The 18527-nt window shown below is 33.0% G+C and overlaps 1 protein-coding gene across 6 annotated transcripts in view; it reads left to right on the plus strand.

The window, feature by feature from the left end:
• LOC138308894 (phosphatidate phosphatase LPIN2-like) overlaps nucleotides 1–18527 on the plus strand; it is a 34557-nt gene that overhangs the window by 9016 nt on the left and 7014 nt on the right. For 2 of the 6 annotated variants that reach the window (XR_011206161.1, XM_069249939.1), the window contains exons 1-17: nucleotides 281–446; nucleotides 6280–6537; nucleotides 7094–7192; nucleotides 7439–7657; nucleotides 7968–8230; nucleotides 8585–8781; nucleotides 9323–9485; nucleotides 10781–10792; nucleotides 13425–13727; nucleotides 14080–14149; nucleotides 14395–14592; nucleotides 14905–14999; nucleotides 15205–15334; nucleotides 15584–15732; nucleotides 16165–16404; nucleotides 17773–17884; nucleotides 18150–18253. Coding sequence is in view for 5 of the 6 variants with exons in the window: in XM_069249939.1 (XP_069106040.1) it covers nucleotides 6346–6537; nucleotides 7094–7192; nucleotides 7439–7657; nucleotides 7968–8230; nucleotides 8585–8781; nucleotides 9323–9485; nucleotides 10781–10792; nucleotides 13425–13727; nucleotides 14080–14149; nucleotides 14395–14592; nucleotides 14905–14999; nucleotides 15205–15334; nucleotides 15584–15732; nucleotides 16165–16404; nucleotides 17773–17884; nucleotides 18150–18253 (2546 nt within the window). In the remaining variant the exon portion in view is untranslated. Of the gene's footprint in view, nucleotides 1–280; nucleotides 447–3432; nucleotides 3563–5306; nucleotides 5409–6279; nucleotides 6538–7093; nucleotides 7193–7438; nucleotides 7658–7967; nucleotides 8231–8584; nucleotides 8782–9322; nucleotides 9486–10780; nucleotides 10793–13424; nucleotides 13728–14079; nucleotides 14150–14394; nucleotides 14593–14904; nucleotides 15000–15204; nucleotides 15335–15583; nucleotides 15733–16164; nucleotides 16405–17772; nucleotides 17885–18149; nucleotides 18254–18527 lie in introns of those variants that run through there. The other 4 variants (XM_069249940.1, XM_069249942.1, XM_069249941.1 and 1 more) reach the window with 4 other exon arrangements.

Consider the following 18527-nt stretch of genomic DNA (forward strand, 5'->3'; position numbering starts at 1 on the left):
TATAATTATTTTAGAATAAGCCTAATAGTTAGGCCTGAAACAGGTTATGTTAGGCCTTCTGCTCGATTCCCCATAAGTCAGGTGTGTATAACCAAACGTATTTATACTGGATATAAACGGACCGTAACCATGTGAGAGTGTATTTGTGGTTTGTTTTGATTTCCAGAGTGTATATATAAACCTGTAAAAGGTATTTTACCTATACACACACCTACATTTTCAACCAATCAAAACGCGCGTTTCTCGTGCCACAATATCGACGCCTTTTGTGGTGAACTCTGACCTTTGACATCACATGATCGGGTGATCTGAGACGACTAGGGAAAGCACATTGACAGTTTGGCGTCAAAATTACATCGTCGGGCCAAAACTGAATTACATTTTTGAATAGGAATCATTTACAGGACATGTGTTGACAGAACTTATATCGGAATAAAGAAAAAGTCGTAAGTATGAAGCGTGGAAGCCCGGAAAATTCCTAATGTTTTGACCCGACATCTTTGATCAGCCGAGTTTATGGTAACATAGTAAAATATCGGCATTATCTGAATATCAGAAAGATCTTTTGTGAAATGCCTGCATTGAATTTTCTCTCATGTGTTGGCATAGATAAATGTGAACCACAACAATGTTATCGAATAATCAAACTAGCAAGACATATATTTGTTTCATGGGCCGTTGTTTCTTACATTTTGTTTGGGCCACACACTGGCATGGGTACTCGTGCAATGACTAGGAAACAGAGAAATAGGAAGAGGGGGTGTTATAATTGATAATTTGAATTAAGGACAATTTGTTGATGATATGATTTTCTTTAGTTAAGACGTGAAATTTTGGAGTTTGATAGACTCGAAACATCGAACTACAACGTCTAACGAAAGTGATGAAAAGAAGTGAGGTAGGGGGGGGTTTAAATTGTTAAAAAATAATCTTAACCTATTGACGTTATAACATAATCATAAAAGATTGAATGAAATGGAAATTTGCTTCCTTTCTTCCCCAATCAACATTAAGTCAATTTAGTTGTATTCATAATTAAATACTCGCCTCTGTGCAATAATATTGAACAGGTTGGGCACAACCCTGCATATGGGTAACAGTTACCCATTTGAGTAACAGTTACCTGTTTGAGTAATCAATAAGTTACAGTACCCAAATGAGGAATATTGTGTAAGAAAAATGCATGAAGTTGTTTTGATTTTTTTTTATCAAAAAAGGGCGTAAAAATTTTGACATGGCACCATTACTAACATAACATGTACATTATTAATCAAAATAGGACAAACTTCATTGTCTCAATTTTGGTAAAAGTCACAAAATAAACCACCCCCATCGCTTACTATGGTGCTAAAAATAGAACACAGGTAAAACTCATTCAACCATGGCATTTGCACTGAATTTCCCTGATAGTTATACACTGAAGTCAATGGATTCCGGAGAGCACCTAAATTGTCATCTTACATCAAAGTTAGACAACAGAATTTGATATTTCACCCACAGAAATATTGTCTTAGATCAATTGTAAGGCATTCTAAAAATTATGACGCCCTTTTTTGATAATAATTTTTAAAACAACATTATGCGTTTTCTTTTCACATAATTACTCAATTGAGTAACTTATTGATTACTCAAATGGGTAACTGTTACCCATATGCAGGGTTGTGCCCAACCTGTTGAAGACAAATTATATTATTATACATGTACTTGTAACTGCACTTATTAGTGACGAGTGTAACGGAATTATTGGACTAGTGAATTGATAATCGCTGACAAAGTAGCTCAGCGGTAGAGCATTCGGCTAGTATTCGGAGGAATCCTGGTCTGGCCTCTACCTTTTCTCCTCTCCCTTCACAGTACTACATAACAATATTTTAATTCATATCATTTGTATTACTATGTGAAGTGTTCTGAATATCTACATCTAACCGACTCAGACCTGTATTGATCTACAATATTTTGTGGATTTGGCAACAATTTCTGGAATCAACTTTTGTTAGAAAGGAGTCAGACTTCAGTCAGAATGTACATATGCTGTACATGTGATACAGTTGCCTTCTAGTTTGGCGCTAGATTTAATTTCCCTTTGGCTTAAATATAGTGGGTAAAACAACGAACCAGTAAGTCTGCAGTCGCAAGTTCGAGTCTTGCTGGCGGCAATCTACTCTCGCCTTGTTACATTTAGTGCCATAGACTAGTCTAGATGAAGTATACAAATTAAAATAAATTAGTAATTTAGTTTAACTTAAATTGTTTTGAGAAATCATGGTCAGATAGCCAGAATCCTTTAGACTAGTCTACTACAGTGTTTCATTATAATATCCCGTAATACAGTTATTACTGTATGTTGGTCACAATGGTGTCTTACTCTCATAACATGAGAGTCGACTGGTTAGCCGTTTTTTTTTATCAGACTTCATTTTGCTGACTGTCGACTCTCATTTCCGAAATAAAGCTTATTTCTTTGATGCAGCTTCCGACGTCAGATGAAAGCGGAAGGAAAAGTGCAATAATGTCAATATTTATAGCTCAAACAGTGATAACATCGATATGTACATACAGTTTGGGTTATAATCATCCAATATATCTAGTAAAACCATAACTTGAGGCCTCATAAAATAGTATTTTAGCGGATTAGATATGATGAATCCTTTCCATAACATTTTGACCTAGTTTTAAATATGGTGGCTGGTTACTACAAAAAACGGAACATGAATTTAAGCGGGCAGAATACAAGTAAAAGTAAAGGCAGATCAAGCGTTTTAGGGACTTTGCAATTTGTTTTTTCTATTAACTGGCCGGATTGCTATCAACATGATTTTTTTTCTGGGTCATGAAAGTTTATGTAGGAGATGTAAATATTTGTTAAGATGGATTTTATGGGTGATTTTGTCAAAATACTTATTAACCTATGAAAAAGAGGTAGGTAATGGACATTGATGGCTATTCAAATATGATTTAAACGTTTTATATTGTCACAATCCAAAACTTTGAAAATGTTACCCTCAGCATTTGATCTATAGGAATCTTGCTTCACATGTTTAAAGGGGCAAAGTGTTAAAGGGGCAAAGTGCCCAGGATTTTTTAATCATTTATATGTTTAATTTTTTTCTTTTCATTTATGCTAAATAAGAAGCTCAAACTTTTTGAGGTTTAGTGGTAATAGCTTTGTGAAAAGTAGGTAATGTAAAATTGTTGGTGTTGAAAAAAATGATAAAAACAGCTACCTATTTGTCACAGCACCTTTAAGGATTGTTGTGATGGAGGTATAATCAGTTATGTAAATAGTAATCAAAATAACATACATCACCGCATTCTTATGTTCATGGTTCTGTGCCAAATGACGTAGATCTAGTCATTCATACAATGCAGTGAGAAACGCAGCTTTATAAATACCAGACAGTGTGGTAATGCATTATACACTATTGTTTAGGGCTCATGTTTGGAGTCTGGCCAAGTGACCCACAGTCTGGTATTGTGATTAGGTTTGTAGTTAGCAAACTTAAGTTGTGTTTTGGTTTGATTGCATTCTTCATTCTGAACTTGACATTCAACAGGTTAACAGGTAGGTTAATATTCACTGGTATACAGGTATTGGGCGTATAGAAGGTACATATCAAGTATATAACAAGTATATGTAATATATAGAAGTTTGTACCTCATTATTTATGATATAAGAATATGACAGACTTAAAGTACCTCTCTTCTAAATTACAGAAAATTACATTTCGGATTTCTGTTAGCACTATCCAAGACTGGAACTCTCTTCCGCAAGATCTTGTAATCTCAAAGTCACTTGACTCCTTCAAAACTCATCTTTCATCTCTTATTTAATTATTTTCTTCTCTTCCTCTGTTCATATATATAGCCACACCTTCAACAATATCGACATGATCTTCAATATGATGAAGTAGGTCGATTATTTGGTAGATGTAGATGTAATCTGTACTGCATTTAGAACTTTTATACATTAAATTAAACATTAAATTAAACTAAAATTTACAAACATTAAACTAAACATTAAATTTGCAAACATTGAATTAAGGTATGTTTTCAATTGGTTTGTAGAGTTTTATCATCAATATTTAAATCAGCATATTTGTTATAATATATAATAATTATCTTGTGACAATTAGGAATTTTCAAATGTTTGATAAAATACATATGATTTATAAGATAAAAAAAACAACAAGATCCATCTTTTAACTTAGGGAAATGTTTCAAACATGTTACAAACTATTTTGCTTACAATAAATCAATAAGTATTGGAATGTTAAGAATTTTGTATATAAAGTCAAGATCATGCTGCTGTGAGTCACTGTGTCAAGGTGTTGGTATATATAGACTTAGTCTAAAGCTTACTACCTTATACAGATATACCAGGGCAGGTATATTGACTCTATTACATAATAGTGTTTACCTTAAAACTAGCTTATATATCACTTACTCGTGTCAGATCAGGGGAGTTATTTACTCAGTCATCACTATATCTAATTAGTACAGCCGTAGCCTGAAGGCTAACCAATGTAATAATTCAGCGCTGTTAAAAATATACTTATAACTTACCAGTTATAATTGTCAAAAAATGTTAGCTATACATGTACAATATGTCTGACAATAAAAGCTGTTCAACTTAATAGAAATATTTGTAACTTAGCAGTACAAAAATTATTGATCTAAAGAGGGCAACTAGTTAATTAGATAGTGAAAAATTACCAATTCAAGTAGGGTAACTAATTAGCTACCAGGATAGTCACAAATTACCAATGTAAGAGGTTAGGTGGTTTCACTACCAGATTTTATTGGAGAAATTTGGTGTTTAAGAGGATGGAGTTGAAATTTCAATTTTCTATGAATATTTAGACGAGACTTATATTTGGATTTTAATTCCTTGATTACTTAATCTTACCCAAAAAATACTGACAGTAGATCTAACTGAACCAGTTAAATGTATTACACTGGTCTGTATATAGACTTATAGTGAATTAACTTCTAATACTAAGTTGTGGTAACAATCATTTTATCTTTATATAAATCTCACTTTTGAAATCAATATTTACTTGAAATGAATGAATATTTCACAAAGTTAAATAAAAAAAAAAAATCAATAATCGTCACCATTTGAACTTTGAATTTTGGCATATCACCAGATTTGTAAAGCTTATCAGTAGAGAAACTGCATTACAGATTATGAAATCCCTATAGGATAACACATTATGGTTTAGGTGTAGGCAGGATTAAACTGATATGTGTGTATCTATAGTCGCTGCACCTACACATGACTCACAGTCAGATGGGCTAGAAACATGTACATATAAATTTTATTTTTGAATCTTACATGTATCAACTATCAAATTATAAATATCTACTTTGGATTTTGAGAACCTGCATTTGATCAGATCTGGGTATCGGTAATGTACTATATTTTATTACATCATAAGCATGTATGTTTTAATTAATTTCTGACTTTGGGTTATCTCAGACTGCATATTTGTTTTAACATGAAGAGGAATTGATATTCTTGAATAATTTTTTTATAGGGTAAAATATTCACAAGCTATATATACTAAATTGCTATGCACTTCAAAGTTCAAACTACACTTGTTTTGTATGCATGTGACCAAAATTATACAGAAAGAGCAGATAGGTTCTGCCAATTAAATCAATTGCTAATTTTGCAACTGATATATCAATCTAGCTGCAATAGTCTACGTCAGTACATTCTTACATTGTTATAGGATATTCTGTAAAAAAACAACTTTATATGGAGCTATATATAGGTACGCTTACTTTGTGAATGAATGCACAAATAGGTCACCTTGTGAATGAGAGTTGGAATCCAAGTGTGTTATAGTGACATATCAACAATCTCAATGGGAAATCGGTCATTCATATAACAAAATGGATTCTTATATAGTGCAAGTCATGTTTTAATCTGAAATACCAACACAGTATTAGAATATTTAATGTATACCTAAGGATAACAATGCTCTTTACCTATTATATTGGTAGTTGATCAGTATTTATAAAGTACAATAATTTCTGATGAATAGTATAGGGGATCTCTTGTTGTAAGGAAAATCAATACAACATTGCAGATATATATTACATATGATATAATGTGCATGAAGTGTGTTCAGTCAAAGAAATCTAAACAACACTTCTGTTTGGATATTTGACATTAAACTTATCAAATGTTTTTTCCTGTAAAGTGGAGATTTTCAGCCACATCATTTTATTTGACGTATGTACTTATATTCTGAAATTTTCTTATCGTTTCAGGAAGCTTAAAAACACAACTGTCAATATATTTACCAGCGGTAGTGCAAGATGTCTCTGTAGAAAAGCATGAGCAATTATTTTGGTTACGTCGGAAAGTTATTCTCAAACGTAAAAGGTTTCTACAATGAAATAAATGCAGCGACCTTGACTGGAGCGATTGACTCCATCATAGTAGAGCAAGAAGATGGCACCTTTCAATCTTCACCATTCCATGTCCGGTTCGGGAAGCTGGGAGTGCTTCGTGCGAAGGAAAAAGTGGTATGTACCAACCAGGTGCTGCACAGCCTGTAAAAGTCAGTGTTAAGATGTGTCGTTCTGCTTGGCAGTAATTCATTTTATTTAGTTCTGTATCTTGCTCAAGATCATGTGTTTATTGTGTAATAGGCATAACGTGGTGAAAAGATGGAAATTAACAAACCTTAAATTTAGTGAGTTTTTTCGAGTTGACAAGTGAAATTTAAGATTTTTGAATTTTGATCTTTTTGTGGCAAACAAAGACTTTTGAAAGATTTTTGAAGGCGGAAATTTAAGTCTCTAGTAAGTGTGCATCAATTTCGTCTTTTTGCCTTGAAAATACACTGATACATCAATGGTTAATTTTCGTCTTTTTGGAACGAAAAGATAAATGGCACAAATCAGTCACCGTAAATACTGTATAAAAACAATAAGATATGTATTCTGGATTGCCATTCTAAGTAAGAACTTTCAGGGAACGATAAAGGTTTATATTTCCTGATTATTTCACAATACTGATAATTAGTGATACACCACTTACTAACAGAGGTCTATGTTAATGTTGTGTTATTATTTTCAGGTTGATATATCAATCAATGGACAGGCGGTGGACCTTCACATGAAACTTGGAGATTCTGGGGAAGCTTTCTTTGTCACGAATGTCGAGGAAACGGGAGAGGTACGTGATAATGTCCTAATACATTGACTTCATCAGTCACTAACGTTAAAGTCATTTAGGATTGGCTCAAGATGTAATTTTAAAGCTCTACAAAAGAAAAACGTAAAATTGTGTTTAAATCAGAGTTGTTGGTCGTTTTTAAATAAACTGTAATCCTCAAGTAAATGTCAAACCTTGTTAGGTTCTATGGGTATTCTGGCTTTCCATAGATCTGTGAGTTGTTTGTAAGTATGATTGTACTTCCAGGATGTGCCGCCCTACCTTGCCACCTCTCCAATACCATCACAGGCAGATCTGATGGAACAAGGGGTGAAGGAAATGAAGAGCAAGTTCTTTGATCAGGACGATCTTGCGTCAAAGATGAGTGATGTCAGAATTAAGATGGAAGATTCTGGAGGTCAATTAGGGGTCAAAGAAAGTCACAGCAAGCGTCGTAAGAAAAGACGAGTTGTGAAGAGGAGACAGGTTTGTAGTCTATTTGTGCTATTTTACAGAAAATTACTTGGCGGAATTGGATTTTTACACATAAATTGAAGTTAATGACATTTCACAAAATTTGATTAAAGCGCTAAATAAATTTACAAACTTATTGATGAATGAATGATATATCATGTATGTTATGTTAATACAGCTAGAAATTCCTAAAAATGATTGTGGTATAGGTTAGTCAAGGTTGAGAATTAAAATGTGTTTTTTTTCAGGTATGTGATCTAAATCTTTGAGTGGTGAAATTTTCTGATAACAATTCCCTTCATCACTATCTTGATCCTTTCAGGTTTCTACTGGAGATTGTGACACAGAAGTAAAATCCCAGGAGGAAACTGACCTACCGATGTTTGATATTGACGATGTATCATCTGACGAGGAGCTGGCCAACATGCCCCCGATGCCTCCGCTTGGTTCACTGGGGAAATCTGTGAGTCTGCCGATCATGGAAGAGAATAGTTTACAGCGGACCAGTGACTGGGCTAGGACACAGTATAATACATACAGTTATCTACATCCGTTCAGTGATACCGACATGTCACCACTTAACAGGTACCTAGATCAAATGTAGCCATTTAGAATGACTTGAAGGAAAAAAGAACAAATATTTGAATGCAAAAAAACACAAAATATCAGCCTTAAAATTCACAATTCATTTTAGTCATATTTACATATCTTAGATCTTAGAGTGATCTTTAAAATCTTAAGATAGATTATAGTGTCTGTATACATGTGCGAGCCTTTGGAGGGACATTTCTTTCAAGTGTTTTTCTTGTGTCAGAACGTTTTTAAGGTTTGTGCAGGAAAAGATGTTTCTTTTATTCTATATATAACAAGTTGCAATATACAAGTCTGAAGTTCTACTATTCTAAGTAAATCCTTAATAATTATTCTTTTCTTACACAGCCCTGCAAGTACACGTCCTCCGTCTCCAAAGAGTGACACAGAGGTGCAGCTACGTTGTCAGGACGACGATATGATCCTATCAGAGGAGGACAACACCATGTGGGAATGGGGAAATCTGCCGAGGAAAAGTATGGACGATTCTACTGTGGTCCAGGGGGATCTACAGACGCCGGGACAACTTAGTCAGAATAGTCAAGGTAGGTTAGAACGCCAGTGTTTTTCCTGGGTATTTTGGGAAATTGCAACCTGGTGAAAATTGGGAATTTTTATGCGATAAAAGTAGGAAATTGGGAAAAATTTTAAGTTTATGGAAATTTTGGAAAAGGTAGAAATAAACAATTATCCTTCTCTAAGAATCATAGTAAGAATGTATACTAAAATACAATGTTCAGACATGGAATTTCCAGATTTTTTTTTTGTTTCGTCACACAAAATACACTTCATCTCACTGTTTTGGGAAGTTTAGACATAGATTTGGGAAAAAATAACAAGAAATACAATTGGGAATGGGGCCGAATTTCGGCCCCAAATATATATAGGCAGGAAAAACACTGAACGCTGAGACCCTACATGGGCTTCGATGTAACAGACCACAATTTTTCATGTAAATTTAATCACTGCCTCTGCTTAATGATCAAAATCAAGACTTTTGTCTCACTAATCTGACACTCAATTCAGTCGATCAAGTTAAATAGAGGATCTCAAGTTTATTTATCAATGACAACTCACTTTATTTAGGTACCTCAAGAGGCAATGCTAATGAGACGTCGGGAGGCCTGTTTCAGTTTATGCGGAAGACAAAGGCAGTACGTCACAAACCCGAGGAGGAAGGAATATACCTCGACGATCTCAAGTTAGAGGAAATGGACCCTGAAGTGGCGAAACTCTACTTTCCTAAACGGTAAATACATGTGTTGTGTAGATCATTTAGCTCATTAGAACCAGTTATCAACACTTCCCTGTGATGTGATAGTCTGTTTGAAGTAGTTTATAGTTTGTGATGAACTTGGTATCAAATTGGTAAATACATTGTATTTATAAATATTAACCTAACTCTTGGAACTTGTAGCCTATGTAATATAGACAATTCTATATTTGAAGTTGATATATATGATGTATGCCTTACATTCATTTAGAACTGTATTAGGTAAAGAAGTTAAACTGACAAAGAATATTAAAAACTTTTCACATCACAGGTGAAGATGTGATGACAATATTTTCAGCATAATGCTTTGGCTGTTATAAAGTGTCTGTATCCTATTTGTGTACTTATTTAGACAGCACTTCTTGGTATCAAAAAATTTATTCTTGAAGTTTTAGCTGCTTTAAAGTGAAATGAAAATTTAGTGTAATGCTTTGTGTTTAAGATGTAAGCATCGTGCATTCTATTTACTAGACTTAAAATGTCACTCAGTAGTTAAAACTTAAAAAACCCAATTTCTTGTTCATTTTGCGCTTCCCTGCATGTACATTACATCTCTCATCATCATTTAGATAAATCTCGTAATTAATTCTGAATAATCAAAGCACGTTGTATTGCATTAATATTGCGTGGTAAATGTTAGATTTTGTAGAAAATACTAGGACACCCAAGGACATTAGTGTTTGTTGCTGTGTGTTATACAATTTTTGCGGGTATAAAATTTTGGAATTTACTGTTTGGAACTCTTTGGGGGTTTCACTTTCACGAATTGTCTGTAGCCTCTGAGTGTGTGATTCACCTGACAGGGTGTGATGCGATGGTTATTAATAAATTAGAATGAATCCGCGAATTAAAACCCTTGTGAATATTACCTTTGATTCTATACAGTGTTTGTAAAGCTGTGAATATTAGTATCAATTCTATACACTTTATGTAAAGCTGTAAATATTTGCATCATTTCTATACAGTTCATGTAAAGCTGTGAATATTAGCATTATTTCTATAAACTTTATGTAAAGCTGTGAATATTAGCATTATTTCTATACACTTTATGTAAAGCTGTGAATATTAGCATCATTTCTATACACTTTATGTAAAGCTGTGAATATTAGCATTATTTCTGTACACTTTATGTAAAGCTGGTGAATATTAGCATTATTTCTGTACACTTTATGTAAAGCTGTGAATATTAGCATCATTTCTATACATTTTATGTAAAGCTTGTGTTTGTACTAGTATTAATTTTCAATGTCGCTTTCTCTTTTGCTCCACAGAATGTCCAAGCAGTAAGTAATATCAGCAGATTCTCCTTTTTTTTAACATCCCTCTCTAACTTGTTTAACCTGTAAAGTTTGTACCGTATTCAACCAAATAAGAGCACAGGGCATTTAAAAATTTTCAAAATGAAAAGGTGCTTCATAAGACAAAATTATGACAAATTACACAAATATGCAGTTTTGGTCTTTCTTTATGCCCAGGCAATTGAAATTGAGGCCTCAAAAGGGGGAGGGGTGCTTATAGGGACATGGGCACTTATTGGCTCGAATATGGTATGTTTAATTCCTGTATTTACCGTTAGTTTATAGAACACCTAATTGATACATGTGTGTTTGTATACAATTTATTGAAGGGAAAGAAAGATTGATTAATCAACTTGTTAAAACATATCTCACCTAAGTTTGATTGATGAAGATGTTAAAAGTTCATTCACCTAATGCTACTAAAAGAGAGTGTGATGAATATTTTAAAACCATTAATGATTAAGTTCTCTAACATTGATATTATACATTAACATTTGATTCAAAAACAATAATAGTTTGAACTTTTCAACTAAATAAATCCTAGACAAGTTTCATCAGCAGAAATTACAGATAAAGCTGAAATAATCACTTATACCAATACAAAACAATGTCGTTAGGGTAGGATTTACCTCCTATGATTGTGACGTTATATTTTGACATGATAATTTTGATGTCACAACCACCAGAAGGTGGAAATAATCGTCATATTTTACTCATGACTTCGTTGTGGTATTTCAAATACCCATATGTAAGAAAATGTGTCATCTCAAAATTGACATAGGAGACCTTTCTCCTTTATTGCTAGTCTCCTTTATCCTTCTCTTTATCATACCCAATATATGTATAGAGGTCTGGAAAGGCTGGTATATCTACAGCCAGTTATTGCCGTTTTTGCATATTAAAAGAGTTATCTGCCCTTACTGGTAGGTATGTGACATCATGTATTTACAAGCATACAATGTCATTATTTTCATAGGAAACAAGATGAATTTCACTCATGAAATAATGACATCACAATTGACACCTTCCTGCATGAGAGATAACTCTGTGATGTGTAAAGGCGGAATACAACCATAACAATACAATGATAGGTTGTAATGGTATATTGTATAGCTGGTTACTCATTTTAGTCAAAATTTTTGTGAGAAAAGAAAATTTGGATATTTTTTTTATTTATTTAAGCAGTTATGCGATAAAACGGCTTTGCGATAAATACTAGTCGCAAACATATAAAAGTAAATTTGATTCAGCATGTTTTTTTTCTGACATTACTAGCTGTGTTATGTATTAACAATTCTGTGCCAATTGAGATTTTTCTGGACTGTTTCTTTTGGATTTGATTTGAAATTTTTCATTATTTCTACTATCATTACAAAAATTGTGTCATGGTTTAAACCTATGCATGTAGATTGACATTTAATATGTAATCAAACTACAGATTTTATTACAAAAATGTAATGAGTTAACTTTTTCTAGGAATTCAGAAAAGTTAACATATCTTTACAGATCAGATGAGTTCATACAAACTGAAGGAAAAATTATAATAATTACAAAAATGCACAAAATGTGATGATTTGGTATATGATTAAACTTAAAAATTGCCACCTGTTTATTATATTTTCTGAATTTTTAAGAGTGCAGCAAATCCAGGAAAAATGATATAGAATTATGAATTTTAAATGCTGGTAAATTTGTACATGCAGTGTAATTATGAAATGACAATATTTTTTTATTTTTTTTTCTAAGTTTCCATCAGTCTCCTTTCATGTCAATCAAAGACAAGGAAGAGGACACGGATGTCACTTCCTGTTTTCCCAATTCTGTAGCATATGATGTCATTTTGGTGGTAGGAAACAAGATGAATTTCACTCATGAAATAATGACATCACAATTGACACCTTCCTGCATGAGAGATAACTCTGTAATGTGTAAAGGCGGAATACAACCATAACAATACAATGATAGGTTGTAATGGTATATTGTATAGCTGGTTACTCATTTTAGTCAAAATTTTTGTGAGAAAAGAAAATTTGGATATTTTTTTTATTTATTTAAGCAGTTATGCGATAAACCGGCTTTGCGATAAATACTAGTCGCAAACATATAAAAGTAAATTTGATTCAGCATGTTTTTTTTCTGACATTACTAGCTGTGTTATGTATTAACAATTCTGTGCCAATTGAGATTTTTCTGGACTGTTTCTTTTAGATTTGATTTGAAATTTTTCATTATTTCTACTATCATTACAAAAATTGTGTCATGGTTTAAACCTATGCATGTAGATTGACATTTAATATGTAATCAAACTACAGATTTTATTACAAAAATGTAATGAATTAACTTTTTTAGGAATTCAGAAAAGTTAACATATCTTTACAGATCAGATGAGTTCATACAAACTGAAGGAAAAATTATAATAATTACAAAAACGCACAAAATGTGATGATTTGGTATATGATTAAACTTAAAAATTGCCACCTGTTTATTATATTTTCTGAATTTTTAAGAGTGCAGCAAATCCAGGAAAAATGATATAGAATTATTAATTTTAAATGATGGTAAATTTGTACATGCAGTGTAATTATGAAATGACAATATTTTTTTATTTTTTTTTCAGTTTCCATCAGTCTCCTTTCATGTCAATCAAAGACAAGGAAGAGGACACGGAGTCAGGCAGGGGAGCATCACTTCCTGTTTCTCCCAATTCTGTAGAAGGTGCAATTGGTGGTCCCTCGGTCAGCTTCCTGCAGTCAGAAGTGAAACATTTAGGCAACTTCTCCATGTCCCTGTGTGGTGGTCTGTCGGACCCTGATGGAGTTACACTGGAGAAATTCATGCAGAATGTGATCACATTTGATGATTTGTGTGAAAACTACAACATGATTTCCAATCCGGACTTAGTGATTCGTATTTGTGAGAAGTAAGTAGTTATGAATAGTATTAACTATTGATTAAAGTGTAACTATTAAATTTTATAGATTTATAAATATTGAAACTTCAATGTTGGGAATTGTAATTTTCATTTTAATGCATTAGCCTTTATCAATGATTTGGTTTAAAGAAAATGTGTTTTTTTATGACAATTATATGAATGAGAGATCATTATGAAATACTACTGAATGGTGATGACTAAGTAAACATGTATAAATGATAACACAGGATTCTGTGACATAATTTTCAGAATTTCATGTGTTTCGTCTAATTAGGATTTATTTCAAATTATTTGTAATATTAAACATGACTTATATTTTATCATATTCTTTTACCTGCAGATACTACAACTGGCAAACAGCAGCCCCCATCATTTTGTCTCAAGTTGTGTTTAATAAAGATCTGCCAGAAGTAAGTCTTATCATATCAAGGAATGATTTTTATACAACTGTCACTACATTCAACAACTAAAAAACCTATCTATATGAGAGTGATCTCCCTTAATAGCTGGCACATTGAGATGTAGGAAAATGGAAAAGGTTTTCATTTCAAAATATCACTCCATGAATCCAATAAAACATTGCCTCATTCAGATGACAGCCTAAGAAATATTTGAAGTTTTGCCTGTATTTATAAATTTGTTGTTTTATTTTCAGCTTACCATTGACAAACTTACCTCAGAATACATGCCGAAAAAGAAGGACAAGAAACAAGGAAGTCGTGTTTCTTCGTGGTTCTCATGGCGACGGACAAGTACAACACCAGAGACGGGGGTGTCCAAACTGGACACGTCTGGAAGTACTTTGGATAATCTGAAAACCATGTCGGATTCAGATCTAGTCATGAACAAACCAGTAAGTTAGAAACTCGTGAATAAAATAGTAAGTTAGAAACAGTGTAGAAATCTCTATCTTTACTAGAACTTTTGGTATTATAAATATTACAGCAAAACTTGTGGATATATGTTGAAAGAATAGAATTTCTTGTTTTTGATATAAGACTTTATCTAGACTTATGATATCAGGTTGGGGAACCATCACTCCTGATTTATAGAAAAATGTGATCTCCACTGAATTATCATGAAAGTGATCTCTTTACCATGTTAATGGGAATGAATCCATTATCAAACAAGTTCTACAAAGATGGACATTGTGTTTGTGTTGCAGCAGCTGGACGCGTCTGTTTCCACGAGTCCTCCCGTCAGTCCCCCTCCTAGTCTCACCAGTAGTCCACGCAAGGAAAGGCGCATCACGGAGGAAAGGTAATTCATTTTAAGGACCTCGATAGAAATTAAATTTTTATTCCAACGTAGGGGTTCCACGTTGTAACATATACGTTTCTATGGGTATAAACATCAGCAGGTTGCGAGACATTCTATGAATAGTAAAGTCAATATTTTGTTGTTGTTGTTTTGATTTGGAATTTCAATTATTGAATTATAAAAAAAAACGTTGATTATATTTCAGTGTGAAAGCAGATGATGAACACACTTCAAGTGAAGCTGACACTGACTCGGACAGAGTATCTCTTAATGTCCGCAAGCGACTAGTCAACGACATCTACAAAAAGACACTTCGTCTCACATCCGAACAAATTGTAAGTTTTTATATCTTTTAACCTATGTCTCTTATACCTTAGTTAATAACTAGAATTGCACTTAAATGACATACCATACAACGTTGTTATTATTATATCAAAGCCAGAAAATGATTACAGATATTCCATTGTGAAGGTTCTTGTTAATTAATTGTTGCTCAAGGTAAATATCGTCAAAATACTGATTTTGTACTAAACACTTTTCAAAGCTTACAGCTATGTTACATATATACATTTCTTTGTGTTCAGAAAAAGTTGAATCTGAGAGAAGGTGCCAATGAGGTAACATTCTCCGTGACTACACAGTACCAGGGTACGACCAAGTGTACATCCCATATCTTCTTGTGGCGCCACGACGACAAACTAATTATCTCCGATATAGATGGCACAATTACGAAGTGAGTAGAGTTAACTTAATATTTATTTACTTATACACTGACAATATATAGAGTTAACTTAATATTTATTTACTTATACACTGACAATATATAGATAGTTTACATAAAGCCTTCAGTTCTGTTATTCTTGTTCATTTTTCGTAATTCTGAGATTAGGTTTGACATTTTATTCTATATGTATATATATGTATTAAATGGTATCATTTATACTGCATATATCATCTTATAAAATTATCTATAAATGAAGTATACTGCTATTTGAAACAAGATGAACGTTGGTTCTTTTCTTTATATTTCATATCTTATAAATTTGTATAAGTGGTTATGTACAGGTTTAATGCATGTCTAGGCAAGATACAGCAGCCAGATATAGATATTACAGACTTTGCTTTGGTTATTATATAATAACTGCATCATTCATCGTCTGTGTAGGTCGGATGTCCTTGGCCAGATTCTGCCCATCATCGGTAAGGACTGGTCCCAGTCGGGTGTAGCCCAGCTCTACACCAACATCCAGTCCAACGGTTACAAGTTCCTGTACCTGTCGGCCCGTGCCATTGGTCAGTCCAAAATCACCAAGGACTTACTAAAGAGTATAAAACAAGACTACCATGTCCTACCTGAAGGTCCTCTACTCCTGTCACCCACGTCTCTTGTTAGCGCCTTTCACAGGTACGAACAGGTGTCACAGTTATTCTACAAGTAACTTACATGAGTGGCTATGTAATATGAAGTATTAAACGAGGTCAGCGACCTGTTTATCAAATTATTGAACAAGGTATGAACAGGTGTCACGTTTATTTAAAGATGCTCCATTGCCGACAGAGCATAAATGATATTCATCATTTGAACAACAACTGGTGTTTAATCATGAATATATGCCTAATTAACACAAAAAATAACATAAAATAAATTATTTCGCCTTTGGTGCATGCACAATCAGCACTGCATTCCATATGGGATATAGTGCCCCGGATTTTTGTCGGGATGCAATTAATTATTTTTCATATATTTAACTTTAAGTAAAATTAGAAGCTCAAACTTTTCAATGGTGGTAATAGTGTAAAGTAAGTAACTTTTCTAACTGAAGAAAAAAACTAAATCGTCTGCTCCTGTTTTTGATAGTGAAAAAATACCATTTGTCAGCGGTGGAACATCTTTAATTAATAACTTACTTACGTGTGTGGCTATGTAATATGAAATATTAAATGAGGTCAATGGCTGTATATCAAAGTATTTAACGAGTTATATACAGGTGCTATGGTTATTTAACAAGTTACTTACATGAGTGTTCATGTAATGTGAAATATTAAATAAAGTCAATTAAGGCTCATAACATATATATCAAATTATTTAAAGATGCTCCACCGCCGACAAAGCATAAATGATATTCATCATTTGAACAATAATTGGTGTTTAAGCTTGTATATATACGTCTAATTAACACAAAAATTAATATATAATAATTTATTTCGCCATTGGTGCATGTGCCATTAGTACTTCATTCCATATAGGATATAGTGACACTGAATTTTTTCGGGATGCAATTAATTATTTTTCATATTTCTAACTTAAAGTAAAATTAAAAGCCCAAACTTTTCAATGGTGGTAATGGTGTAAATTAAGTAACTTTTGCAACTGAAGAAAAATACAAAATCGTCTGCTCCTGTTTTTGATAGTGAAAAAATACCATTTGTCAGCGGTGGAGCATCTTTAACGTAGTAGGTGCAGGTGTCACAGTTATTTAAAAGTCATTATCATCAGTTTTATACTTCATTGTGATCTGTAGGAAATCAATCTCTCCTCCTCCGTTTACTATATTATTTGTAGTTTAAACTGAATTGGAAACTTCAATTTAAAATTTTATTCTTAATGTTTAAAATTCTTGATATTTCATATGACTTGTTTGAAGTTTTTGGCTGACTTTAATAGTTATTTTTGTTGATTGTTTATTTGTTTAACCAACTAAAGTTACTTTATTAAATGTGAAGCGTTTGTTTGTATGTTAATATATATATACAAGTTGCTGTCTTGTTGTAGGGAAGTGATAGAGAAAAAGCCAGAGGAATTTAAGATCGCCTGTCTCAAGGATATAGCTGAGCTGTTTCCCAATAAAAACCCTTTCTACGCTGGATTTGGGAACAAAATCAACGTAAGTGCTTAATGACATTGCTGTGAAGTTTTTGCAGGAGTATTTTCTCTTCATGTGATATTATGAAAGGTTTTTTCAATGTTTTTTTGTCAAATAACCCTAAACAAACTATTTTGTCATATTTAACCTACCTCTAAGTGTAAAAGATGTTAACAATATAAAAAGGACACAATGTGATATTTATCTTTAATGCTTCTAACCATGATGTTTTAAGTGGATGCCTACACTATCAGAAAACATCAACATGCTTTATTTTGTGTTCCAGGATGTGATTGCGTACAAAGCGATAACAATCCCTTCGTGCCGTATTTTCACCATTAACCACAAAGGTGAACTAAAACAAGAGTCGGCCTACACCTTCCAATCCTCGTAAGTCACCACTGACATATTTTATTCATTTCACCTGGTAATCTCGGCATAGTGACAATTTTTTAGAAGTCATTTGTTCATTGTCGTACCAAAGTTAAAGGGTACAAAAATAAAATTTGGTAGACAGATTCCTGATATAAAGCGAAGTTGAGTAAACTATTTAGGGTTTTGTAATGTTCCCTATTAATGGAGTTATTACTCAATTTGTGCAGTAGGGATATTAGTCGGCCACTCTGGTGACAGTTCTAGTTAAAATTTGAGGGATTTCATGGTT

Source organism: Argopecten irradians, chromosome 15 (assembly GCF_041381155.1).
Source record: "Argopecten irradians isolate NY chromosome 15, Ai_NY, whole genome shotgun sequence".
In the NCBI taxonomy this organism is placed as follows: Eukaryota; Metazoa; Mollusca; class Bivalvia; order Pectinida; family Pectinidae; genus Argopecten; species Argopecten irradians.